The 26,210-nt window shown below is 58.9% G+C and overlaps 1 protein-coding gene across 3 annotated transcripts; it reads right to left on the bottom strand.

The window, feature by feature from the left end:
* Window positions 1-24,759, bottom strand: DAZAP1 (DAZ associated protein 1). 3 transcript variants are annotated; one of them, XM_041763383.1, is made up of 12 exons: window positions 24,532-24,759; window positions 16,870-16,910; window positions 16,055-16,221; window positions 15,695-15,760; window positions 13,550-13,657; window positions 12,247-12,295; window positions 8,864-8,946; window positions 5,736-5,889; window positions 4,358-4,387; window positions 4,093-4,233; window positions 2,984-3,160; window positions 1-959 (listed from the first exon to the last, which is right to left on the bottom strand). In XM_041763383.1, exons 1-12 carry the CDS (start codon window positions 24,558-24,560, stop codon window positions 787-789), a joined length of 1,218 nt encoding a protein of 405 aa, XP_041619317.1. In that variant the 5' UTR covers window positions 24,561-24,759; the 3' UTR covers window positions 1-786. The 3 variants fall into 3 exon arrangements, with proteins under 3 accessions (XP_041619317.1, XP_041619316.1, XP_041619319.1); XM_041763382.1 differs by having other exon boundaries at window positions 13,550-13,660; window positions 24,532-24,758; XM_041763385.1 differs by lacking the exon at window positions 24,532-24,759 and adding an exon at window positions 23,609-24,108 and having other exon boundaries at window positions 13,550-13,660.
* Between the last annotated feature and the right edge of the window lie 1,451 nt (window positions 24,760-26,210).

Genomic DNA, 26,210 nt, shown 5'->3' with positions numbered 1-26,210 from the left:
TTTCTAATCCAAACGCACTTCTCTTTATTCAAACCAGAGTCAAACTGGTCAGTGGGGACGCCCTGAAACCACGTGCGCGGGAGAGCGGCTGACGAGGCCCCGTCCCTGCTGCCGGGGCGGACGCGGGGCGGCGCCGGCAGAGGCTGGGCGGGCACGGCCCCCACAGCGCACCTGCACACAGAGCCGGGCAGGTCAGTCGACAAAAGCAAGGAATAAACAAAAAAACAAAACACGCTCAGTAGACTTCTGTAAGCTCCCAGAGTTTCTGGACCAACGAGCCCCAACCCTCAAAGCCAGGCGTGAGGCACCGAAAACGCCCCTCACTGCCACCAGTGCCGACGGAAACCCCGCTTTAAATTAAAAAATAAGCCAGTATACATCGTAGAAAATTTCTCTTAAAAATCTCACAATTTGTAAATGTATATTTTTTTCTTTAACATAAAAGTTTACAATATACGGTAAAACAAAAGGCTCAGGAAAATAATTTCAAAAAAAAAAAAAAAAAGAAGAAAAAAGAAACCTGAAGTTTTGAATTAAAGCTGAAGACATTTTTTTTTAAACCCTGTTGTTGAACCAGTGACTTTTTTTTATTGTGCTGATGGGTTAGAGAAAGAAATATATTTAAAAACTTCAGTCCAGACACCCACAGCCGCCTCCAAAAGCCTCTCGCCCCCCCTCCCCCCACCGTCGAGTCGCTATTTTTCTGCCAAGTTTGTGATTGTCACGAGTTCACAAGTTCTAAATCCTGGGTCTCGGCCGCCCCGACGTCCGCAAGGCGCCGGCCAGCTAGCGTCGGTACGGGTGGAATCCTTGCACGTTGTGGTTCTGACCTCGTCCAAAGCCACTGCCGCCGGCGGGGGGGCCCCCCGAGCCTGGCACCGAGGGGCCCCCGTAGGAGGGGGGCTGCTGGCTGGGGTCTGAGAAGCCCTGTCCGAAGCCAGCCAAGTCCTGTCCGTAACCTGCAGGGAGAGAGCCCAGTCAGCCGGGGCGGACGGCAGCTGCGCGCGGAGGCTGAGGAGGGGTCACGCCCGCACAGCCCATCCTCGTCCCCGCAGGACCCCGACCGCCGGCTCCGCGCAGAAGGAAAAGCAGCTCAGAGACCTATAGGACCCCGCGGTCTGCCCGCTCTGTCCTCGGCCTCGCCTCCCCACCCGCTGCCAAGGATGCGGGGCTGGGCCCTGGCGGCACAGGAGCCACTGGACGCCCTTGAGCTTGGGGAACCAAGGGCACCTGGCCTGGCTCGGTGGCCCGAGGGTTCCAGGAAGTTTACGTTTGAGTGGAATGCATGGGAGACTCAGACACAGTGCCCAGAATTTAAGAAAATGTCCGACTAGCGCCAGGCCTCCCTCCCGGATGACCGCCAGACCCCAGACGGTCCTCTCTGCAGAGCCGACCCAACCTGGCAGCTTCCATAAAACCGACGGCTGCGGGGAAAGACTGCGTGCCCGATGCCAGGGGTCAGCCACTCCCGGCACCATGCCTGCAGAGGCTGCCTGGGTCGGGCAGGTCCCTCCTCCAAACAGGACCTAGACCCTGCACTGCTGACCTCAAAAGGCACGGGAGGCGCCTCTGGAAAGGGAACAGCACCAGACTGCACGCCTGGGATGAAGGCGTGTCCCTGGGCCCCTGGATCCCCAAGAGGGTGCACGAAAGCACGGGGGAACTATGTCTGCTGCCCTGCAGAAGCAGAGCTCCTGGGGCCATGGGGTTGTGGCCAGTCGAGATCCTCGCCCCAGCAAGGGCCCCGTCCCAAGGGCACCACCAGGTCCACCCCCGCCCAGGATGGCAGAGGAGGCGGTGTCCGTTGCCCAGGTGCAGGCAGAGTGGGGATTGTGGATGAGGAGGTGCCACCTACCTAGGCCACATCACTGCTCAGCCTGACCATAAGAGTGTAAACAAAGTATGGGCCCGAAGCCTGACGGGTCTTGAGAATAGGTACCCAGGCCTGGCAAGAGACGAGACCAGGGTGACTACCCCAGGGCAGCCTCAGCAGAGGGGCGGGGCGACGCTGGCGGTCAGCACACCCCCACCCAGGGCTAGGGCTGCTCACGCACGCCAGACACCTGTGCTGACCACCCATGCACTCAGCGACCGCTGCCTGGCACGGTGCCAAGGGGGGTAAGACTGTACGATGCCGGGCGGCTGGGAGCAGCTGGCCAGGGATGGCATTCGAGGGCAAAAACAGCTTCAACGTGCAGACACTGCAGTCTGAGCAATGAGGGAACAGCAGAGCCCCAGGTGAGGAAGGTGGGCTGAAGCCGCGGCTCCCACAGGAGCCCGAGGAGCCCGGGCGACAGGCAGCCCCACCTGCCTGGCCCAGCAGAGGCGGCGGGAGACCCTGAGCTGGGGGCCTGCTTGACCCAGGACAACGGGCCCAACCCTGTCCTCACATGGCTCCTCCCACACAGGCCACAGGACGCCACCCTACAGGGACCAGGCTCAGAAGCACCTACTCCATGACCAGCCCCTCGAGTGAAGCACAGGGGAACACCCAAGCCAGTGCCTGCCGCACGCCAGAGCCATGGACCCACGTGGCCCGCAGGTGCCAGCCCTGCACTCTGCATTCACGAGAAAATAAGACAACCGAGGAACAGGGCCTGTCGGGGTGCCCAAGAAGCCCTTGCGCCATCCTCCTAGGGGCCCCGTCACAGCTTCCAGTTCCCAAACCCACAGGCCCCAGCACGCCTGCTGCACAACCGATGCTCTTCTAAGACTAACTCCCTAGCAAAAACCCAAGAAACCAAAATCCTGCTTTTCTTTTTTTTTTTTTTTTTTTTCAAAATCCTGCTTTTCATTTTACTTTACCCTCTCCAACAAGCCCCTGCATTGCAGGCCTCCCACCACACACACACACACACACACACACACACACACACACGCACGCACGCGTGCACACACACACACGCGCGTGCCGGTGGGGAAGGCAGGAGATGATGGCGCCAGGTCCTGGGCCCCAGGCCGCGCCTGCAGGTCTCCAACTCACCGTACTGACTATAGGGGAAGTCTGGCTGGGCCGTTGGAGGCTTGCTCATGTCTGGGGCGGCCTGAGACGGAGGCGGAGGGAAGGCCAGAGGTGCTGCCCCTGGAGTAGCAGGTGGAGGAGGGACCCCTGGGGGGGCAAACTGATCCGGTGGTGGCGGTGGAGGCCCGTAGCCAAAGCCTGCAAACAAACAGGAGAGAAAGACACAGACACCACGCACGACCCTGGCCCAGCCCAGCAGAAGCTGTCCGCACCATCCCCTGCTGAAACCCACCAAGCTCCAGGCCTGGGGTGTCCCTCAGGGCGGGCTGGGGGTGGCCTGCCGTACCCCAACAGCAAGGGTCAGGACAGGAGCTGCCCGGACATACTCTTGAAAACCACGAAACCCGACTAGCAAACAGCAGTGTGTGCTTCAGGCAGACAGAACTACGGCAGCAAGCCTTCCACGAGGACGGGGGCTCGTGCCCTTCCACTGGGGCCCGGGGCTCCACACACCCTGTTTCTATCCACCTGTCTTCTTGTTGGAAATCAAACTGGACGTGGTCCAGCCCAGGGAGGGGCACACCTTTGCCCTGAGCGGCCACACGGTCGTCACGTGGCCTGCTGCAGGCAAAGCCTCTGTAGCTGGGAGCCTGGCAACGTGACTGACCCAAGTCGGGGCGCACTCTGACAGCACAACAGAGCCGGACGCCCAAGCACTTCAGAGAGAGACCGTGGGCCGGTCAGTGCGGGCCGCGTGGCACGTGGAAACCGCAGCCGCCAGCCACGGTGGATGAGGCGAGGGCTCCCCCTCGCTGCCGCAGACCCACACACCAGGAAGACCGCGCTCCCCCACCGAGGCCGAGCACGGCACCTCGCAGGTGAGCTGGAGGGCACGCCGAGGGCTGACACTGAAGTTCCCTGCACATGCAAGCCCCTCGCTGTGGAACTACAAGATCGGGTCCGGACGCCCCTGCGACGTGGCCCACTTCCCTCTGAGCAGAGGGACGCGACTGGCAGCACCCCGGCCACGTCCAGGCAGGGGCCAGGCAGAGGCTGCAAGGATGCCTCTCAGGATGGGAAGCAAGGGCCCCGGGCTGCCCCTGCCCGCTCCAGGGGCCCGCATGACTTACTGAACTGTGGGGGGGCACCGTAGCCCTGTGGGAAGCCCTGAGGAGGGGGGAACCCTCCGGGAGGGGTGGACACGATGTAAGAGGTGAATGGTGGGGGCGGTGGGGGAGCTCCTCTTCCTGCAGGGGGCGGTCCATAGCCACCTGGAACACAGGGCGCAGAGGTGAGGGGACAGCGTGTGGCGCACAGGGCCCCCAGCTGCCCAGGCCCACGGTGGGCCCACCCGCTATGAGTCTCTTTCTCAGACACCCGCAAATAAGGACTCACCAATTGCCTGTCCTGCTGGAACCCACATTCCTAAACAGGAAAACAAAGAGGGTGGTTGGTGTCCTGTTAACGTCCCAGACTAGCAGCTGAGCCCACCCCTGACACACACTCGAGAGGCCTGGCGTCCTGCTGCACCGTGGGGACAGGGAGGATGTCCCAGCCCTGAGCAAGGCATCAGAGGGGCTGGTGCTGGATCAGGAACATGGGCTTGACCCCCAGAGCTTCTCCGGCACCTGGCTACGGGAGAAGGGCGGCCACCTGCATCCAGCTTCTACAGAGGAAGGCTCCCCAAGACAAGCCTGTCGGTCAGGTGGCCCCGGCTCTTTCATCAGAAAGGGTGAAGGGGGCACCCACAGCTGAGGGGCTCAGATACACAGGTGGGACCTTAGGCTGGCTGCCAGCCAAGTGCTAGTGGGTACCAGGGCATCTGGTCGCAGTAACTGGTTTCTTACGTCTGGATTTTATTTCACGATAAAATATTTTTAAAAAGACAACTCTGCAAGCTTCGGGCGGGGTGGGGTGGGGGTGCTAAGTGCCTCAGGGTGCATGCAGGCTGACCCACCTGGCCTCCCCCTGCCCCTCCCTGGACACCTTCTCTGCATGTGTAAAGGGGGTGGAGGCTACAGATCCTGGCTGGGCGGCCCCCGGGAACCTCAGCCCTTCTGCCAGGCTGCCCACACTGCTGACCCTTCAGAGGCCCTGCTACCCCAGCTGGCATCAGCCCAGAGCCCAGGGAGCAGGAGCAGATCCAGAGGGCGCAAGAGGCAGGACTGCCTCCGTCCAGCTGGACAAAGGTCTGAGTCTCCCTGAAAGCATCTGATCTGAGCCTCGGTGACCAGCTCACCGTCAGGGGCAGTGGTGGCAGGACAGACTCCAAGGTCCACCAGGTCCTCCTGGCCGCCCCCTACGGGCACCGCCCGGCACTGCCGCGGACCTCAGGGGCAGCACCTGGCCCTCCTGCGAAGCACGGCACTTGGGGTGAGGATGCTCGCTGGGGCTCTGCTGGCTACAGTCAGACCCCTCTGCCCAAACCACAGAGGGGGACCTTGACCGTGGCCTGAGCATGTCGAGGGTCACTCCACTCCTCAGGGGCTATCGGGCCCCCACCACAGAGCCCATGTGCTCGCTCCCGGGAGGAGTGCACAGCTGTGCGTGTCAACCTTGGGTGGGGCTGGACAGGGAGGACCCCCCTGCCTTCACATACTCCGTCAAGGCCCACGCACCTGCCCAGCCAGCAGCTGTCCCAGCACACTTGTCCCACCTCTGCAGTAAGTCCACAGGAAGGGGCGCACATGGCTGTGGGACCCTGTCCTCCAAGGGGGCCTCCCTTGAGGCGGCTGCCTGGGGGCCCGACCGGTTCTGGGTGCTGGAGCCTTACCTTGAGGGCCGTATCCTTGCTGCCACGTGGGTGGGGGCTGGCCTGCCCAGCCATTGGCGGCATTGGGCACGACACGGCTGCCCCACTGGCTGGCACCTGGCTGTCCTGGTGCTTGGCTTTTGCTGTCTCGCGGCTCGGCTCGCTTAACTTCCACCTAGACAAATGGAGCTCTGGTTTACGGAGATGCCGGGGGTCCTGGACCCCCTTCCCTTCAGACACACCCTCAAATAACTTATGACTACACTTAGCATCTTATTATGACTTAAAACTAAATACTTAACTATAAACCTTATTTAGGCCAGTATTTTTTTCTTTAAAAATTTATAATTTTTTTTCTTTCTTTCTTTCTTTTCTTTTTTTTTTCTTTTTTTTTCTTTTTTTGGTTTAAAACATGTTTCTCAGGTACAACAGATGCAACCGTAAGACATGTTAAGCCCTACCCGCTGCAGAGCACGGACTGAAGACCAAGAACCCTGAGATTTGTGACAAGGGTCTTTCAGCCACGGTGAAGTGACAGCTCTCTCCTCCGATGGCCTCGTCATCCCAGGGACACAGAGACCAGGACCAACCGAACAATCACAGCCCTCTTCCTGGGCCTCTCCAGGGCCTCAGCATGGCAGGAGCCGGATGCTCTCCGAGCACCGTGGTGGAGGGACCTCCGCTGGGAGCAGCCAGGCCGACAGCATACAGGACCTTCCCAGAGCCCTCCCGCCCTGCCTGTGCTTTAAGCTCATACCTGAGAAACACAGTTGGTTTACTTAGGTTTTTTATTTAAAATGTCTAATGGAAGATAAAGACTTACCTTCCCCAGGCTAACGCTTAAAGAATCTCAATTAACTCAAAATAATGTCAGAGGGAATGGATGTGATAAAGAGAATCTTACATTACATCTAACAAAAAAAGTAAACAAACATGCAATAAAATGGACATTTGAATCAGTAAGCAATCTTCATACTGTGTTAGGTCAGCAGCCCAGGACCCTTCCTCTTTTAGGTGTTGTCAGGAGCCACAGCATTCGGAGGGGCTGGGCCAGCGGGGGCCAGGCGTGCGGGGCCCTCCTCACACCAAGCACTGTGGCCCCCAGGAGGCTCCCTCCCTTATGCAGCTTTTAAGATGCGGGCAGATTGACAACTAAAAGATCCCCCGGTGACAGGGCTGCCTCAGCATTTGAGAGTCTTGATTTTTTTTTTTTTTTTAATGATAAATTTTAATGAGAAGGAAGAGACTTGGAGTCATCCTTGGGGTCTCACAGTCTGGGGAGCTGAGCATGAGGCATTCAGAACTCCATCAGTTCTGCCCTAAGACCCCTTCCTGTTGGAAAACAAACAGGAAGCGGGACAGAGGCACAGACCCCAGCATCTTGACGCCCCAAGGACACTCCATGGATAGGAACAAAACCCCGTTAGCTCAAGGCCATGTGACAGCAGGACCAAGGGACCAGTTTCAAAGAAATCAAATTAATGAGTCTTCACACACTCTCCTTAAGGGAATTTGGTTCCTGCTTACAAAGCAAAGCAGCCCTTGTAAAAAAAAATTTTTTTAACCCTCTTCCTATTAGAACATGGATGCAGCCACTGACACTCCAGTTTTGATTAGAAGTGGGACCCAAGCGTTTATGGAGGCGAAGCCCCACTGAGGAACCGAGGGGCTGCTGTGGCCTGCCCACCAGTGAAGGTGGCAACGGGAACGGGGCAAGGCCGGGGTTGCTGCCAGGAGCCAGGCTCCCACACATGGACACCTTACTTTAGAAGTCGAGCCCCACACCGAGAAGCCACCTCAGTCTCCGCTCTGTGCTCCGTGCAGACCAGACTCAGACACCGATGCATCCTACAAAACCGGGCCGGGGTGGCCGCCTGGAGGTGGGAGCAGATCCGTGCGCTTAGCCGCCTTTCTGCCCCTAAAGCAGGACTAGGCTTCCTCCAAGTTCTAAATGTCACAGTACCTTAAAATATGGAACGTGGACTCCTTTGAACTTGTGTTCATAACTGGCATGCATCCTTGAAATCTGGATGCTAATTTTAAACTAAAAGCTTCAATGAACGTCGGAGCGAGATTTGTGTCTGTTGCTTAGTCAGGTTCAAATGGAATTAATTATGCCTGCAACAGAACCTCAGCCACCTCGTCGTAAAAATAGCTCCACGCGCTGCTGTTTATCAACTTCCCGGGAGCAGGCTGCGGGCTGGGCGGGAGCGCTGGGAGGCAGCAAACGCGTGCTGCCCGCGTGCTGCCCTCGTTCCTCCCCCACATCCTAACGGACAGATCCAGCCGCGGTCTCTAAGAGGGCTGGGCATGTGGGAAGGAACTCGGGAATCCTGGCTGCGTGGTACCCACAGGGGCTGCTAGGGTGTGCACAGGTTTTAGAAGGACAGAGACAGGAATCCCACAAAAATGGGGACCCAGAACCTCTTGCTAAGTCTAAGAGACCCCACACTGCAGAATCTCTACCAGTGATTTGTTTGAGCGAACTCCCCAAGAGCTCCGGGGACCCAGTAAAATGAGAAGCAGGGGCCCCATTCTGAGCCAGCCCACCTCCGTGGCAGCAACACAGTATGAAGATGAAACCAGAGGTCACTTGACTGCATGGAGTTAAGTACTATCGAGAGCATGTGGTTGGGACCGGAGTTCCACAGTAAGTGACCCAATTAAAAAAAACCAATCCTTCAGGATGTTTATGTCTCTTTTAGTTTGACTCGGAACCTGTTGTCAAAGGTCCGCTGCGCACCCAGCAGGGGGTGGCAGGAGGCAATTGGAAAGCAGGACAGACATCTGAAGGAGTGGTCACAGAAACCAAGCCTGAGGCAACCTGCGATTTCACTGGAGGCCAGCCCAGGAGCCCCCCCCCCCGCCCCCCTAAAGACGGCGCCCCTCAGCCAGGGGGCCACTCCCCCCCGCCCCAGCTGATCCAGAGTGAGCGGCTCCGGGAGCAGAGCGGGCGAGCTGGGCGCCGCTGCGCTGCAGGCAGATCCCCCGGGCGAGATGGGCCCCTTGCTTTGCAGGAGCAGGCCCGAGCCCACACGGCTAATCGCCCCGGCCCTCTTGCTACTCAGAGATTTTCTTTTCCAGTGAAATCCCTAAGTTGCTTAAGACTTGGTTTGGTCTTAAGGTAAAATAAAACTACAACTACACACTTTTTTGCCCATGATGTCGTGAAAATGCATGTTGACAGCCTGGTCCACTGATTGTTCGTCCTCGAAAGTAATAAATCCAAAACCTAGCCAACGACGAAGAGTGAATCAAGGTAGCAGGGCGTTGTGACACAAAACAGGATGATGAACAGTATCAGGGCCGGGCCGAGGGGTCGCCCAAGGGTTTCAGGGAAGCGGAGTGTGTGAGGCTACAGGGCGGGCCCCGAGCCGGCAATGCAGGCGGGGTTCCAAGTGGAGACACGGTGGGAACCACCAAGGGCTGGCCTCACGGAGTGGCAGCCCGGACAGCAGAAGGGCGAGGGCCTGGCCCACCAGCAGGCCCAGTGCGCCCAGTGTGGAGGGGACCGCGGAGCACCCCTGCAAGCAGGGGGGGCGGGCCGCGAGCTCCACCTCTGGCGAGTGTGTGCCGTGGGTGCGCTTCTGCTTTTCTGAAACCCAAGATTCTCCCCCTCGGCTTGCAATTTGCTTTGCAACTAGTGCTGACAGCAGCCATATATTGTTCTAGCGCGTTAAACAGAAGTACGGTCTCTACACAGTTAGTGCCTCGCTAAGCTTATCCAACGCTGTTGGGTAAGCCCAAGGAGTCCTGTCAAAGTAACATACGTATGTATACAGGTATCTATCTGTACGTATCTACATAAATAAAATACACAAAGATACAGGCCACAACGGGTTCCAGCAGGTCAAACTCTGCTGTCAGCAGCAAGAGCAAGAGGCACCATGTCATCAAAAAGAGAATTTCAAAGGGAAAAAAAATTTAGCATTTCCCAAACACAAGAAAGTGGCAGTATAAACGAAGTTTGGTTGGTCTGGGTGAGTGTGACCGCCCCGCTAATGTGGCATGTCTGGTCCTCAGTCGGCTGCACTGCCTCCCCCGGGGCCCATCTGTTCTGAGCACAAAGGGACGCGTGCGGCAGACAGCTGCCAGAAGACCCCGAAGAACAAAAGCCGGGTGAGCGGAAGGGCTGAGAGCCTGGACCGGCTGAAGAAGGGGATGGGGTGCGGAGGCTGGGGTGGGGAGGGGAGGGGACAGAGCTACAGAGCATCACAGCCGATGCCAAGAGCCCGAGTCAAGCCTGCGCCCGACAGGGCCTTTAAGGGCCGCAGAGTCGGAGCGGGCAGAGAGGAGGCCTCTCAAGCTGACGGGAGAGGGTTGCTGAGGCTGCAGGTGCTGGGCCATGTGGGAAGACTGCAGGCAAAACCTTGGTGGAGGATGGAACGGGGGGGAGGGCAGCTCAGAAACTTGGAGAGGAAAGACTAGCAGGGAGGGAACACCTGGGACTCAGGAGGCTTCTGATGTGTCTCTGCACACGCGTGTGCACGAGCGTGACTATGCACACACTCACACAAGATTCTGCACACGGCGTGCAAGAAGGAGCGGAATCATGGCTGCAGAACGATGACGGCAAGACACACAGAAGGAAACAGAAGCTAGAGCGGGGAGTCACCGGAGAGGAAGGTGTGAGGCGAGCAAAGGCAGCTGCTAGGGTGAGGGGAGAGGGGACAATGGGCGAGGTCAGGGTGTCACTGTCCCCAGTGAGACACATGCAGAACCCTTAGGACAGACAGGGACAGGGACACTGCCTTAGATTGTCCAAGAAGGAGAAGGGAGGTAGAGCCGTGGAAAAGACCTGGGAAGGGGAGAAAGCAGGATGAGCTCTCTGGGACACTCCGTTAGCCCACCAGGGGCTCCTGCCGTCGCTCCCGCCCTCTGCTGGCCTCGAGCTCACAGGGACTCTCCAAGCCTGATGTGGAGGACAGTGTGAGCCCCCACAGGAACATGGGCCCCAAGGCCAAGCCCGAAGTGCTCTCCCCGCCAGCTCCTCCTGCCTGTACCCCCCCAGCCCACGGCGGCTCAGCGTGTTCCCCAGGCCCAGGGCGAGGCCTGGGGGTAGAGGGGGGGCCACTGGGGTCAGGAATCTAAGAGCAGCCCTCAGGATTTCCCGTGTCCTGGAAGTTTCACAAGACCGGAGGCAAATGGTGGAACACAGTATGGGTGATGAACAGCATGTTAAAAAGTTAACATTTTTTCAAAGTGCAGGAGGGTCTGCAACCACAGGGCTCGCGTGGTCCGTTATAGCGCAAGAGGCGGTGAGTCTTGGGTAAGGAGCCCCGGGGCGGGGCGTCTAGGGATGCATCTGTCAAGAGGCGACATCACCACTGAGGAAGCGGACAGAAACACACTGAAACTTCGTTTACACCCCACTGGAGCAAAGCCCGTTCCCTCCTCTGACTGCGGGACTGGCCTGTACCTGTGTGATATAATTTAGCACCTGGAGAAGAGAAATCTAAAGAGATATCGTTAATCACAAACAATTCACAGAGAGAAAAGGAAAAACAACTTACTTAACGTTACTGTACTTTACTATGAGACACTTAAGTACGTCACTAAGCATGTATGTCTACGTTAAAGTTAAGCTAAGACTTAACAGCTTAATCGACATGAAGTGAGGATACGTCACTTATCATGGAAGAAGAGAAGGATGGAAGTTCAAATGGCAAACTATTCTCCAGCATGGCGGGCGCATGCTGCGGCGGCGCCGGCTCTGTGCTAGGGGGGCCTCGGACAGGGCTGGGGCAGGGGCTGCGCGGCGCCCGCGGGCAGGGCAGCTCCCATGGCTGGCCCACAAGCGGTGGATGAACCAAAACAGACGGGCAGGCACAAACAGCGGCAGCCACAAAAAAAAAAAAAAAAAAAAGAAAAAAAAGAAAAAGAAAAAGAAAAAGAAAAAGAAAAAGGAGAAGAAAAAAAAGAAAAAAGAAAAAAAAGAAAAGAATATTTAAAAAGGGGGGGGGCACGGCAATCAGGTGCCCACTGTCCCAGCCTCACAAACCAATTTGGGCGTGCGAGCGTGGGCAGCTCATGGAACCTCACAGGGACGCGCTGAGGCGGCTCCTCACCCTCCTCCCACTGCCCCATGGTCTTAGGGGAACAAGAAACAAGAAAAACAGGAAAAAAGCATGGGATGGATAAAGGAAAGTCCACGTTCAAGCCGAGCTGGGGCAGACCTAGCCTGATGCCATGGAATGAGACCTGCCTGGGCAGGGACCCCAAGCAGGACGCGCCCCTCAATGACAAGTGCAGCACTGGAAAAAAGCACCCATCTTTCAGTACACGTTGGAAAACAGAGACCATATTGAAGTTCACGTCAAGTCGTAAAAACTTCAAAAGAATGAGCCAAAAAAACAGTGTGACGTCTGACCTTGGGAAGCAGACAGGTTGTGCTGCACAGGAAGGGCCTATGTTTTAATCATGTCTCCAAATCATCCTTCTCTGAGGCAATACTCGCTACCACCACCACCTAATTGTGAAATAGTTTGCCATCTGAAGGGGGAAAGTCAAGGACAAACTCCATCTCTTTTACCTCGAGGCCTCTGTTTCTCTGCGTCGTAGATCATGACCACTTCTGTGACCTGCAAGAGAGATGGCTGTTCGAGAACCTGGGTGCCACGAGCACATCTGGCTACCACAAAACTCCCGAGGCAAATGACAGCTTGGGAATGTCTTCCTCAGAGAAGTCCCGAGGCAAAAGGCTGACTTTATGGGGCTTGATGCCTGACACTCACACCTGAAGTAGGCCACGGGAAGTGCTTGCTGCCTCTGCCTCGAGTGTTCACGGGAGCCATCTGGACACTCGAGGCCCCAGCCCCACGCTCTAGCTGGGGAGGTGAGACCTGGGAGGACCATAGCACACCCTTCCGCTCAGATAAAAACCAAGGCTGGGCTGCTGGAGCTCTGGGGCTCAGCCGCACGCTTCAACAGCGTCCCGCTGGCCAGCACTCAGCCTGGCACTCCCTGACAGGTGTCCACCCAGCCAGCACCCCTCTTTCCCGGGCCCCTTGCTCACTGAGCACACACCATCATGTGCTCTGGCGCTCTTAACTCTTGGCCCAGGCCCTCGGCACACTCAGGCACCCTCTGACAAACAGGCGATAGTGAGGGCAACAAGGCTGTCCCACCAACAGGGTGTATGACCCAGTGAGAGCCTGGGGTGACCCTGTGCCTTTGCGCAGATGACTGGGACGGCCCCCCACATGCGCTTACTCGCAAGCCCCTATCTTCTCTTCTGTCTGCCCTACTAGAACTCAGCTTCCAAATGAACCCAAGTAACGTTAAACCCCCGTAAGATTCTAAAAGATTTCAGCCTCTTCCGTAAACAACACCAGCCTTGGAAGAAACTCGGCTGTCACTGAGGAAACACCGAGCAGGTGACGAGTCAAAAAAATCTCACGGCACCTAGCCAGGGACTGAGTCCCCGGCAGCATGGAGGCCAGTGTAAGCTGCTGGAGCAGGGCAGCACAGGTCCAGGCCGGCCCCCTCCCAGGCGGTGGGGTCTATACTGCTCCTGTGAGGACCTGGCCTAGAACATTCCCTCCCGTGACAAGAGGCAGCAGGCGGGCTCCCACAGTCAAGCCAAACCCTGCTTCTCCCTAACACTATCTAGCGCTTTACACTCTGGCGCTTACAACAATCAGAAGGGCCTTCCAGGAGATCAGCCTGGCGAGCCTTCGACTGCCTGGAAAAGCAGTAAATCCTCTCCTGGGCTCTGGCTTGCTTTGGGGGAGGCACAGGCCTGGAGGAGGGACCTTCCAGGCTTAACGTCCACAGACATCTGGCTCCACCGCTCCCGCCCTGACCCGCCGTGCTCTGGTGCAGGGACAACTCACCACTCCGAATTTCTTGAAGTATTCCCTGAGCTCTGTCTCACCACAATTGTGAGGAATCCCACCGACAAATATCTTATTTGATTTACTGTTATCGCTCCTGGGTCCTTTCTGCTGTTTTAAGAAGGAAAAAATGGTTAGTCCATGTGGGGCACCCTCACAACACTCCCCACGGTATGTGACGTGCTCTGCATTGGTTTTAAGACTCAGCTAAAAGCCAGACCAAAACACTCCAAAAACCCACTAAAGAGAACCATAGTCAGCAAACCATCCTAAGTCTTTCATTTTCCTACAGAGTCCCAAGACCCCAGGGATCCAGCACCGGACGCACAGGCATGTGCACAGAGCACGTGGCAGGTCCTAGGTCTACCTATCCTGGAGAGCAGCTATCGAAGAGAAAGCTCTACGATCTCAAAGGACGGACTCTGGGAGGGCAGGGTGGCCAGCACGATGAAAAACCAGAGTTTTTCCAGGTTTTCACCGGGTAGAAAAATAGGACTATGGGGCATTCCGGTAACTGGGCAGCCACACGCCTTACGTGATCCCACCCTCTGTGGGAGGGTCGCACCACTTGGGGGAAAACGTTTGCCGGAGGGAGATGGAAGACCAGCACCTCGGCTCCTGCTCCTGGGACGCTGCCTCCTCCCCACACCTTGTCCTTCCTGTCCAAGGGGCTCCGCAGCTACATCATCCCAACTGCTCCGGACAGATGCCACTGAACTCTGGGGGCGGGCGAGGGTCTCACAGGTACACACCGGGGTCAAACTCCACCAAGAGGTGCAGGTTACTCTACATGCCTGTGCCATCTCAGTAAAACTGCTAAGAGACTAAAGGACGTGAGCAACCACATGGAACGTCAATGCGGCTGGGATTCCAGTCTGAAGAGAAGGGCTACGAAAGCCACCTATGAAATGACCCCAGAGCTGCAAGTGCACCAGTCTGGACACAGGTGGTGCTGGGAGCCACTGCCGACACTTCCGCTGGGGGTGGGCATGTGGGAGGACATGTGTTTAGGAGACGCATGCTCCAGAATTTAGGAGTGACAGATATACAGAGAAGGGATATACATAACTAAGAAAATATTAACAATCGACGAATCTAAGCCATGCGTTTAGGTTTTTGATGTACTGCTCTTCTGATTTTTCTGTAAAGTTCCCCCAGAAGTTCCCAATAGAAAACTGGGAAAATAAAAACTGTATTAAGGGTCTGAAGCCCCTGTCGACCAGAAGCAAACGGATCCTCCTAGAAATGCAGGTTCTCAGGCCCGGGTTCAGATACGCCAATCGGACATCTGGCCTACCTCCAGCCCAGCTCTGACCAGGCCCTTCTGCTAGGACAAATGCATACTGGATAATGGTCTCCTCGGAGACCTTCTGTGTTGCGGAAGGGGAGGGATGGGTTATAGTGGACAGAGGACAGGTCTGCTCCAACTGGCCAAGCAACAGGGGACACACACAGCTCACAGAGAATCCCTAAAGAGCCACCACACTGGTAGATTCTGAACCAGTAGTTTGAACAAGCAGCAACTGGGCTCTCAGACATAGCCAAGGGGGCCCCTGCCTATGAGCTGCAGCACCTGGACAGGAGTGGCCAGCAAGCAGCAATGTTGGGGGAGCAGGGGCAGAGGGTGCTAGGACACTGGGCTCCCCTCGGGCAGGCTGGCAGCCTCTGGTGAGGAGAAAATGGAACTCCTGATCACAAACAGGTGTGCAGGGATCCCTGGGTGGCGCAGCGGTTTGGCGCCTGCCTTTGGCCCAGGGCGCAATCCTGGAGACCCCGGATCGAATCCCACATCAGGCTCCCGGTGCATGGAGCCTGCTTCTTCCTCCGCCTGTGTCTCTGCCTCTCTCTCTCTGTGACTATCATAAATAAATAAAAAAAAAAATTAAAAAAAAAAAAAAAAAAACAGGTGTGCAAGATCTTTTCCTTCTTTTCAAGGTAGACCAACATGAATACTCTTGGCTAAAACGTAAAAAACAGATACCACTGGTAAGTCTGAGCGATCCTCAGCAGCTCAAACACCAAACCAGAAGACCTCTGTTATCTGAACGGTGATGAACAAAACCATCAGATCAAAGGCACATACTTCCTTCCTGCTGCGGCTGTGGCACACGTGGACAGGCAGCCCCACCCAGCCCAGCCCCTTACCCATCCTTCCTTCGGCCGTGTCCTCTCTGGTTGCATCCCTCGAGGTGTGCATGGCTTTGGGTCGATCTGCAGAAGTTTCAAATGAGTCTGTTGTGAATATGAAACTATTTTCCCTAGAAAAGGTGTTAGCACAGCAAACAAGCACATGACCCCAACACAGTACACCCCAAATCCATGCTCTACTCCAACATCCAGCCTAAGTCCAGAGCTGCAACCCTTAATGTCAACCCCCTAAAACGTTCCCTAACATGAACATACGTCAAGGACCAGCAGCAGTGGCAACCTGAAGAAGCAACAAGTGGCAGGGACAGGAGGGACAAGAGGGACAGGAGGAAGTGGACCCCAGGGAAGGACACTCACGTTTCGGCCGTCTAGTGTGTGTGGTCTGCTGGCCAGCACCGTCCCCACACAATTTGGGTCTTTAAATTTGACAAACCCAAAGCCTCGAGACTGGTTGGTGGTTTTATCTTTCATGATCACACAGTCTACGACTTCTCCATACTGGGAAAAGTAGCTGCGTAGAGTCTCTGCTCAGAGATTGGGACAAGAACACAAACACACACACCGGCGTGTTAAAGCTCTGTACACAGCTGGTGTGTAAAGCACACAGGCACACATGCTCCTAGGCCTTCAGCATGACCTGGAAATTGTGGAACCAGCAACCTTTAAACTGGCTAATCAACTGACTGGGCGGGGGTGGGGGGTGGAAGATGGTCAAGGACATGAGGGAGACCCCTGGGGAAGGACAGGGAATTCCAGACACAGACACATTATGTCTTCACATGAATTAGAAAGGGTGCAAGTGACAATGGCAGCGGCCAAAAGCGTTCTGAAAAGAAGTCTGAGGGAATGCGAGGTGACCTCTGGGAATGCCAGCTACCATCAGCTCCTTCCTGCTGGAGGCCGAGTTCAGTGACTGCACCAGCAAGCCTCCACGCTCCACAGCCCAACAGTCTCCTGCCTACATCCCTCCCCCAACCCTGGTGAGACCCCAAGACAACTCCCACTCAAGCACCCCTCAACCCCAGAATTCAAAACCAGTAAGTAAATCAAAAATTAAAGAAAACAAACAAAAACCCCAAGGCAATAACAAGAGATGAATTCACACAACTTGAAGACCAAGGTCACAGGCCTGCCTGCAGCTCCTGGCACGCAGGCCGGTCCCCACCACCTACCTTGGGTGGTGCTCCAGTCCAGACCGCCCACGAAGAGCTTCCTGCAATTCAACAAGAAAATACTGAGGGTCAAGACAGTTCTTGCCTTAAAGATGCCAGCCGTCCGCCCCATCCTCAGGCGGGAACCCACAAGAAGCTGGTGCAGACATGCGGACTCGTGTCCAGGTCCCAGCAATGACACATGTCCCCCTCAGCCAGGGCCCGCCTCGATAGCTACAGACACCAAAACCGACACCGAGACTTGCCAAGATGGTGGGGAGTGTTACAACGCGGAAGTGAAGACGACACGTCCAGAGCCACCCACACGTGCTTGCCGAGCCTGACAGTGAGACCCCGAGAAAGGACCGACGGAGCCCTCGAACCCCAGGGGCTTTGGGGTGGAGTCGTGGCGCACACTTCCTCAGCGCTCTGGCAAACACTTGGGGGTTTAGCCGCAACGTCTGAGAGCACAGGCAGCAAACCAGAACGTGGGGGGGCAGGGGGCCCAGGACAGAGCCTCGGGTACCTTCCACGTGGCCACGAGTAGGTGGAGCCCCGCCCACATCTCCCACCTCGGGGCAGACACACCAGAAGGTGAAGGTGCCCCACTGGTGCCCTCGGGCCGACCCGCCTCTCCTCCGCACAGCACACCCCCAGGATGGTTCCAGCACCGAGGGCCTCCTACTTCCCCCTGCCCGGGGAGGGGCTCCCCACCAACAGGCCGCAGGGCGGTGCCCACCTTTCCTGCCGCCCTGGGCTGGCGAGGCCTGGAGCGCACTGAGCGCGGGAGCAGGTCCACAGACCGGCCCGGGGGGGGGGGGGGGGGGGGGGGGCGCGGGCGGCTATCCCAGCCTTACGGGCCAAGCTCCCTCGCATCTCCGACGTACACGGCTCCTCAGCCATCACGGAGGCCTCCCCCAACCGGGAAGGTGGGGATGGCAGAGAAGGCAGGAAAGAGGCTTTAGCTGCAGCAGTGGCAGCGCTCAGTCCCGCCTGCTTCCCTGGGGAGAGGGGACAGGGCCACCATCACTCGTAGAGGTCTTCAGATGCCAATACGTGGCCAAGGCTCAGTCCCCATCGGAGACTGAGGGTCCCGCAGTCCCCCTGCCTGCAGCCGACCACACCATGCTCAGCTCAAAGACAAGACCCCCACGAGGCTGATGGCAATCCCGCCGAGCAACCAAGAGAACTGCCAGACGGGGTGCCCTGTCCTCCGCCCGGGGACAGACCCCTTAGAGGCAGCCAGCGCACCTGTCACCCCTGCTCCTCCAGGGGCTCAAGCTCCCGCGAGCCAGCCCCTGACAAAACGGGCCCCAGGACTGTCAGGGGCTTGTTCCCACCCCAACCTCTCCTCTGAGGAGGGGCGATGTGACTGTAGCGCGTGAGAAACAATCGCCCCCCACAGGTACCCACCGCCATCCTGTACGCGGCCGCCGCCAGGCCCCCACGGACGGGCCCCACGCACGGGCCGGCCCGGCGCATCTGGCGGAGGCCGCGCTTACAGCACCGCAGAAGGGAGCTCTGTGAGGACAAGCCCCATGAACATGCTGATCAAGCAGCAAGGGAGGCTGACTTTTAGGCCTCATTAACTTAAACTCGTGTCTCCTACGCACCCCTTTCAGAATCAGGCCAGGCTTCCTCCTGCCTCCAGACAACCCCAGGGGAGTGGGGCTCCCCGGCCACCTAGGGCGCTGCCTGGAGCAAGCTGACTCAGGCCCCGCCCTGCCCTCACGGGGCCTGGCACCCGGCAGGGGCGCAGAGCGGCAGATGACCGGAGGCCCCAAGGCTGGCTGGCACCGCAGAGGAGCTGCGTGTTTGCCCACTCCTTCGACACGGGAACGAACAAGGCTTCGCTGTGGAAAAGCGAATTCATGCAAGAAAGAGAGATCTCCAGCGTTCTCAAAAAACAAGACCTAATTCACGGAGACAAATAGGAGCCTCTACGCGGTGTGCATCCAACCAAAACAGTAAGGTCGCACACAGGTATCCTTCCAAGCAACCCAATCCTCCAGCACCCACCCACCTACGGAGGAAGGAACTCGTCTGACCAGTCCAGGTTCCAGCACTCATTTAAATTTCAAAATCTGGCATTAAGGAGAAAAGACCAGAAGAAACACCATCATCCACACAACTGACAGCCCCGATCCTGCCCCATGGGTTGGGGGCTGAAAGGGTATCAACGCTCTGCCCTCGTTTTATCGTTGTGCTGCACTGATTGCAGAGAATGTTCTTCTCGGAAAACAGAACACACGCAAGCATCCACACAAAGGGTCGTGGGGCTGCCGCTCACTGGTCGATACTTCCCACGAGCCACACATGGCGTAGGGGAGGGGGCACACACAGACGGGGCCAGACGCCAGCGCTGGTGAGGCTGGCTGAGATAGTATCTAGGAACTCTGGTCACTACTTCGCCACGTTCCACGAGTCTGACGCCCTGTGGTCCTAGGCTACGAGAGGTTTCCATTAAGAAGAAATGCCAGGATCTGCTTCCCCGGCCCTAAGCTGAGATGCACAGCAGGGGACACCTTCGTGGGCCACACCCGTTCCTCGGGGAGGAGAGCCCCGGCCTCCGGGCAGTCCCATGAGCCTCTCAGGCAGTGCCTCGTGAGCAGGTTTACCTGTCTGCATGTCCTCTCCTCCTGCGCCAACGGCATACCTTCCCCGGTCCACCCACAGAAGGAGCCAAAAGGTTCCGAAGGTCCTAGGAGGGCCCCCCGCCGGACCCCAGGGCAAAGGCCCAACCTCTGAGCCCCAGAGACTACAGGGCCGTAAGCAGGACTGGCCAGAAACAGCTCCAGAGCTGCCCAGGCAGCACAACTATCACTAGTCAACACAGACGTATGTGCACGCCTGGCACAGTGTGGGGCTGCTCACCCTGCCAGCTGCCCAGGGGCGGCCCAGACACAAGCACTGGGCGCTGATGGGTGCTCTCAGGCGCTGATGGGTGCTCTCATACGGGACTTCGCAGATTAAGGGGACAGCTGACTTTGTGTTTCCTTCTCCAGCCTTTCTCTGCTCTTACAGGTGCAGGACTCATGACTCAGCTAAAGCTTAGTCAGGGCCCCCCCCCCAGTCCCTGATCCCCACAATCCATCGAGGGGGACCTCCTGGCTCCATCAGGCCCTCCCAGGTGAACCAGAGTCAGGTTCCTGAGGGGGAACAGGTGTTACCACGACCAGGGGTGCCCAGGAGAGGTGGCTCCCAGGACCTGCACCTCAACACCAGGTGCTGGTGACCTCCCCTCGGTAAGGGAATCTGCAGAAGTGACCTGGACACCAAGCTCTGGGTAACGCTCCCCCTCCCCCACCTGCTGAGATTGAAACCTGCACTGGAGGACTGCGCCGCTCTTGCTCTGTGTACTTTAGGGCAGCCACAAGGTATTCATGCCAGAAAATAAACCTCCAGTGGCTTCCCCTGGCCCAGGCCAAGCGCTGCAGGCTCGCCTGGAGAGGTGGCCACCAGTGCGGACGCAGCGGGGCAGAGCCTGGCTCTGAGGGCAAGGAACAAAGGGCCTGGGACCAATCACATTTGTTCAGCAAACGGCCCTTTCTGTTTAAAGAACACACAATGCAGAGCCTCTGTTTGCCCCTTCCTGCCCCTCCAGGGAGGTCACCCGGGGACCTTGTCTTCCTAAGCAGGTCTTCATTTCCCTGCAGGGAAGGAAGCAGCCCCAGGAGCCAGGGAGCCAGCCCGCTTCGGGGCCCTTACGCAGCAACACACACAAGATCCTGGGACGCAGCTGCTGCCCGTGTGGACCCTGCCCTCTGGCAGCTCAGGCTTCGCTCTGGCCAGACGACTACCGGGGTCGACCGACACAGGCAGAAGAAAACCCCAGGATGTCCCAGTGCCTGACGTTAACTCCCGACACCCAAAGCCTCCTACCGTGAGCTCCTCCACCAGCCCGCCCCCAGACAGGACCCCTGTCCCCCACCACTCCCTAGGAGCAGGCAAGAGCCTCAATCAAACAGCTGACTGCCGGGTGAAGACATTACTCATAGCTCAGAGAGGGACACCGTGCCACGCTACAGTCACCCTGTGAAGACAGGACACCTTCTCAAAGGTGGTGGAATGTACACGTTTGGGCCTGGCCCTCATCCCTGCCATTCCCTACCGGGACTGTTCTGGCTCACCAGGAGCACGGGACTCTCAGCTCTGGCTCCTCCTAGGGGTGACCTTGGGCAAGTCTCCTGCCCTGCTAAGCCTCAGTCTGTCCTGCAGAGAGAAGGGTTTGACTTGGGGCATGAAGTTCCAGCCCAGCTCCCAGCAGGTGCTCTAGGAAGGGTATCAGCAGTGAGCTACCCGGGGTGAGTTTCCTCAAGTGGGGAGGGCACATCACCTGGTCCAGGTGCTCGACCCGCTGCCAACGTTGAGAACAGAAGGAAGTCAACCAGCGTGCCTCCCAGCACCATGGTCAACTTTACAGGTGTCAAACTAGCTCCCGCTACAGCAAACAAATCCTAAACCACAGGTGCAAGTGGCAGGGACACCTTGGGAACCAGGCCAAAAAGAGGAGATGTTCCCAAACAGGTGTCTCATCTGGGGTGGTCCTAGCCCCAGAGGGTACTGGGCGGTATCCGGGGACATCTGTGATTTTCACAACTGGGGGTGCTCCTGGCACCAAGTGGATGGGGCCCAGAAATGCTGCTCAGCCTCCACAGGGCCCAGGACTCCCCCAAGTGTCAGCACTGCTGGGGACACTGCCCCCAAACACCTCCAAAACACAAAAGAGAAGCATCTCTACCTTCTACCTCCAGAGTTCACCACTGTCTACCCTGCAAAAGATGGCCTCTTCCCCAACCAGGACCTCTCTGAACCTAACAGTCGGGACCTCTCCCGCCTCGGGGCCGCTCAGTGAAGACACGCGTTTAACAAGTGTCCACTCCTCCAGGCCCAGGCCTCTGGCCTCGCCCTGTCGGCACTTGGGGGGCTGCGGAGCTGCTGGGATAGGTGGGGTCACCTGCCTCCCGTGCTTCGGGCTCCGGCAGCCTTGGACTCCTGCCGCCTCCCCGCACCTCCTCTCAGAGTGACCTGAAAGCTGCTTCACCTTGTCTCCGCGGAGTTCCTCCTCTCCCCAGGACTCTCCCCTGGAGGGTGTCCAGTTGGCCCTGCCTTCCCAGCAGAACATGTGCCAGATGATATCTTCCTCAGACCTTTCTCCAGTTCCACAACACAAGCCGGCTGCCCCAGAGGTGGGTGGAACAAAACGCCTCTGTCCTAAAGGGAACCAGCCCTCCTCCAGCACTTGTGAGCACTGACAAGATGCCAGGTGCCCTCAGAGGCCTAGGAGCCCGGGGGGTCTGGATCTCTGTAAGGCTCGTGCTGGCACCAGCTCTGAGTCGGAACCCAGAGACCCTTCTTGAAGTCAACTTTCTCATGTTATGGCATGTTATGGCAGGGAAAGAGGACGCTGCCCTCAGCAAAGCGAGCGCCTGTCCCCCTGGTTGCTGGCTCTGAAGGGAGCATATCAGCCCATCACACATCTGCTACGTGGGGCCACACGTGGCACTGCCGCTCCTATCATCCCTCTGCTCTCAAGACCCAACCCTCCCTCTGCTCTGGCTGATTGGGACAATCAGGACTATGAAAACACTAACTAAAACCACTGGTCTCAGCCACCTTCCCCTCCCGCCAGACCTCAAGGGGACCTCTGAGCTGGCTTGGGTACAGCCAACACTTGGTGAAGCTCTTCCTTTGAAAACTCCCAACTCAGAAGCAGATACGTGCACTGGATCGGGCCCCACGCATCCACACGCTTCCTGAGGCCTTACGTCTTGTACCCATACATGCAGTTTCCTCTTAGGTATAGGGGAGCAGCCCTTCTCGCCTGTCAAGCCCTCCCTCGGGAGCTACTTGGACCAAGCTGACCAAAGACCAGAGCCCCAAGCAAAGGAGACTGAAGATGAAGATGCGTGTCATCAGAGATCATTCAGACCGGCCGCATCCTGCTAACATCTGCCTGCACCTGGATCTGAGCACAGCTCTCACTCCCACGTGGTAACCACCCCAAAGTAGGCAACTGCGGTCCGATCACAGGAAACTGCAAGAGGGCCCTTCGACCGGGAGCCCAGCGGAGTCAACCATCTGTACGAGGACAGCCACTGGGCCCTGGACTCCCACGCCAATAACAGAAACAAGGATCCTATTTAAATCGGAAATTGGTCAATATTTTTAGCACCAGATTCCTACCCACAAAGCAACAAAAGGTTTCCGGGACACCTGTCATTTACAACTTTAAAACTCAAGTGATCTGGGTGGATGGGCAAGAGCCGGGAGGGGAACGTGGCCAGGCAGGGTGCCTAAGCCCAGTCCTCCTACTGGCTCCTCGGCACCCCCGAGCTGGCACCGCAGACCAGGCTCAGATCCCTGCAGCACACCTCAGGGGCCTCCAGGCGCCCTTCCCTCCCGACCTTTGTCTGCTCTCCTTGCCCAGGCCTGAAGACCCCTGCCCCTTGGCGTGGCAAGGCAGGACGGCAGCAGGGGATGGCGCGGGCCTGGCCCCGCTTCTGGACCACTCTCTCCCTACACCCCGGTTTCCCGTCAGAAGTGCTGCAACTTTTCGGCTGCGTAACACAAAGAACACGCCGCCTGCCAGTGCTAGGCTCGCTCTGCAGAGCACACCCGGCTGGGAGTGACGGGTCCTCCTCCCAGTCGCGGTCGGGGTGCGGCGTGGGGACCCAGAGCCCACAAAACGCATTTTGTGTCCACAGGTGGAGCGGGAGGCCCGGGGGAGGCCAGTCATCCCCGGCAAACAATGACTTACCAAAGCAGGCGCTTCAGCAGACACAGGGCGTCCCTGCAAAGCTCAAGGCGCTGCCGAGGATGCACAAGGCCACGGACACCCACCCGGCCGCGCAGAAAAGGCTAACCCTGAACGCCACCCTGAGAGGGGGCCGCTCCCGGCCGAGAACTAGACCAGAGCCTCAACTGGGGCAGAGACGGGCTTCCCGGCTCCTCCGGGACCGCCGGCTCGGTCCGGGGCTCCCTCCGCGGGCAACGAGGCTATAATTAAGGAGGGGAACTGGGGAGCTCAAGGCCGACCCGCCTCCTAATGGCCGGTCGAGGAGAACGCGGGGGAAGCGGCCTTCCTTCTCCACCCTCGGGTGCCTCCGGGGGGCTCCGCGGCAGACCCCGGCCGGCGGTGCGGGCCCGACCCGGGCGCCCCACGTGACCTGCCCGCGGGCGCCCGGTCCGCGAGCCTCCCCCGTCCCCGCGCCCCGGGAGGGGCCGAGCGGGAGCCGGGCCGCCGCCGCCGCCGGAACAAGTTGCGCGGCCGCACTCCGGCGTCCCGGGGCCACGTGCGCCGCCCGCCAAGTTGCTGCGCGGGCCGGGGAGCCCCGGGAAGCCGCCCCCCCGCGGGAGCCCCGGCGCCCAGGCGGCAGCAGGCCCGCGCGGGGACCCCGCACACACCCGGGCGCGGGCGGCTGCACGCCGCGGACCCCAGGCTCGCGGCTCCCGGGCGCGGCGGCGGCGGCGGCGGCGGCGGCGGGGCCCCCGGACCCCCCCGGCCGGGCGCCCGCCCCCGCCCCCCTCGGCCGCCCGGCCCGGAAGCGGCGGGACGCGCACTCCCGCCCCCCGCTCGCCGCCCGCGACCCCAGGCCCGGCCCGAGCGCGGCCCGCCGGCGTGACCTTGACGGGGCCGGGGCGGCGTCTGGGCGGCGGCGGCGCAGGCCGGCGCGTCCTCACCCGATCTCGTCGGCGCCCGAGTTGTTCATGGCGGCGGCGCTCGGCGTCCCGGGCCCCCTGGCTCGCTCCCGCCTCCGGAAGGTCACCGGCCCCGGCGCCCTCCGCACAGCCGCGGCCCGGATCTGCGCAACGGCGGCGGCCGCGCTGCCTCCTCCCCTCAGCGCCAACGGTCACCGCGCGCCCCCGCGCCCGCGCCGCCGCCCTGCGCACGCCCGGGCGCGCTCCCGCACGGGGCCTCCGGGGGCGGGGCCAGGGGTGCGCCCGCCGGACTGCGTGCCTGCGTGCGTGCCTGCGTGCGTGCCTGCGTGCGTGCCTGCGTGGGGCGGCCCCGGCCTTGCTCCTCCGCAGCTACCGGCGGCGCCGCAGAGCGCGCTGGGAAGTGGAGTCCCGGGCGCCGGCCCTGCCTGGGGAGAGGAGCGCGGGGGGTTGGACCACGTGCGTGCGTGCGTGCGTGCGTGCGTGCGTGCGCGCTCGCGCTCGGGCCCTCCGAGCTAGGCACCGCGGGGCGCAGGCGCGGTCGGGCTTCCTTGTTTGGGCTCAGGTCGGAAGTGGCGCGCGGGGTCAACGGTGAGCGGAGGCCACGCCCCGCGCAGGGTCACGCGGGGCGGCCGGGCCCGTGGGGTTGGTCGCGCGGGCGGCGGCGGCGGCGGCGGAGACGCTCGGGAGGCGCCGCCAGATCCAGGGGCCGGAAGGTGCAGAGGACCCAGGTCGCGGGCACACGGTGCGAGACAAGCCCCAGGTCCTAGCGGGCGGGCGGGCATCCGCGACAGCGACAGCGACAGCGACAGCCGACCTGGGCGGACGGGCGGCGCGACGTGGCGCAGTGAAAACACCCGCGCGGGGAGCAGGGGTGGCGGCAGGTGGCGCGGAGCTCAGCGCCCCCCGTCGCACGTGGGCCCGGGTCGCGGGGGATGTGACACGACCCACACGCCCGGCCCTTGGCATCTGATAAATACACCACGAAGCACCGCATGGAGCCCGCAGGATGTGGTCAAACGGAGGAAGTCGGGCACAAACGGCTTAGAATAATGTTCAAAGAAAATAATGGCCCTGGGGCGCCCGGCTGGCCCGGTCAGATCATGCGCCTCTTGATGTCAGGGTCGTGAGTTCAAGCTCCACTTGGGCGTCCCGCCTGCATTGCAAGATCCGTTAAAATACAGACACCCCCCCCCCTCCGTAAGATAAGTCTGTACCTGCCACTGGGACACACATTTCCTGGTGTTTTGTTACATTTACTACTTACCTGTTTAAAAACTTAAAGCAGGGGCATCCCTGGGTGGCGCAGCGGTTTGGCGCCTGCCTTTGGCCCAGGGCGCGATCCTGGAGACCCGGGATTGAATCCCACGTCGGGCTCCCGGTGCATGGAGCCTGCTTCTCCCTCTGCCTGTGTCTCTGCCTCTCTCTCTCTCTCTCTCTCTTTCTGTGACTATAGTACATAAATAAATAAAAATTAAAAAAAAAAACAAACCTAAAGCAGGCAGTTGATTTTCTCCTTCCTAACTCACAACCTCCCGCCCCAGAGCAAATGCTGTGACAAGAGGGTATGTGGACATTTCGGAATTGACTCCTAAGGTGAGATGAGCATACGCGATGCACAAAGTATGGGTCTGGCCTCTTTTTTTTTTTTAATTTTTTTAAAATTTTTATTTATTTACAAGAGTCACAGAGAGAGAGAGAGG

Source organism: Vulpes lagopus, chromosome 7, assembly GCF_018345385.1.
Source record: "Vulpes lagopus strain Blue_001 chromosome 7, ASM1834538v1, whole genome shotgun sequence".
Taxonomy (NCBI): Eukaryota; Metazoa; Chordata; class Mammalia; order Carnivora; family Canidae; genus Vulpes; species Vulpes lagopus.
This window is presented reverse-complemented; position numbering and strand designations above follow the sequence as displayed.

Coding starts and splice junctions, on each gene's coding strand:
- DAZAP1 (XM_041763382.1), bottom strand. CDS start 24,560: ATGAACAACTCGGGCGCCGACGAGATCGG. Junction 12,296..13,549: donor ACTTCAAGAAATTCGGAGTG/GTGAGTTGTCCC, acceptor TCTCTCTTGCAG/GTCACAGAAGTGGTCATGAT. Junction 960..2,983: donor CTTCCCCTATAGTCAGTACG/GTGAGTTGGAGA, acceptor CTCTCCCTGCAG/GTTACGGACAGGACTTGGCT.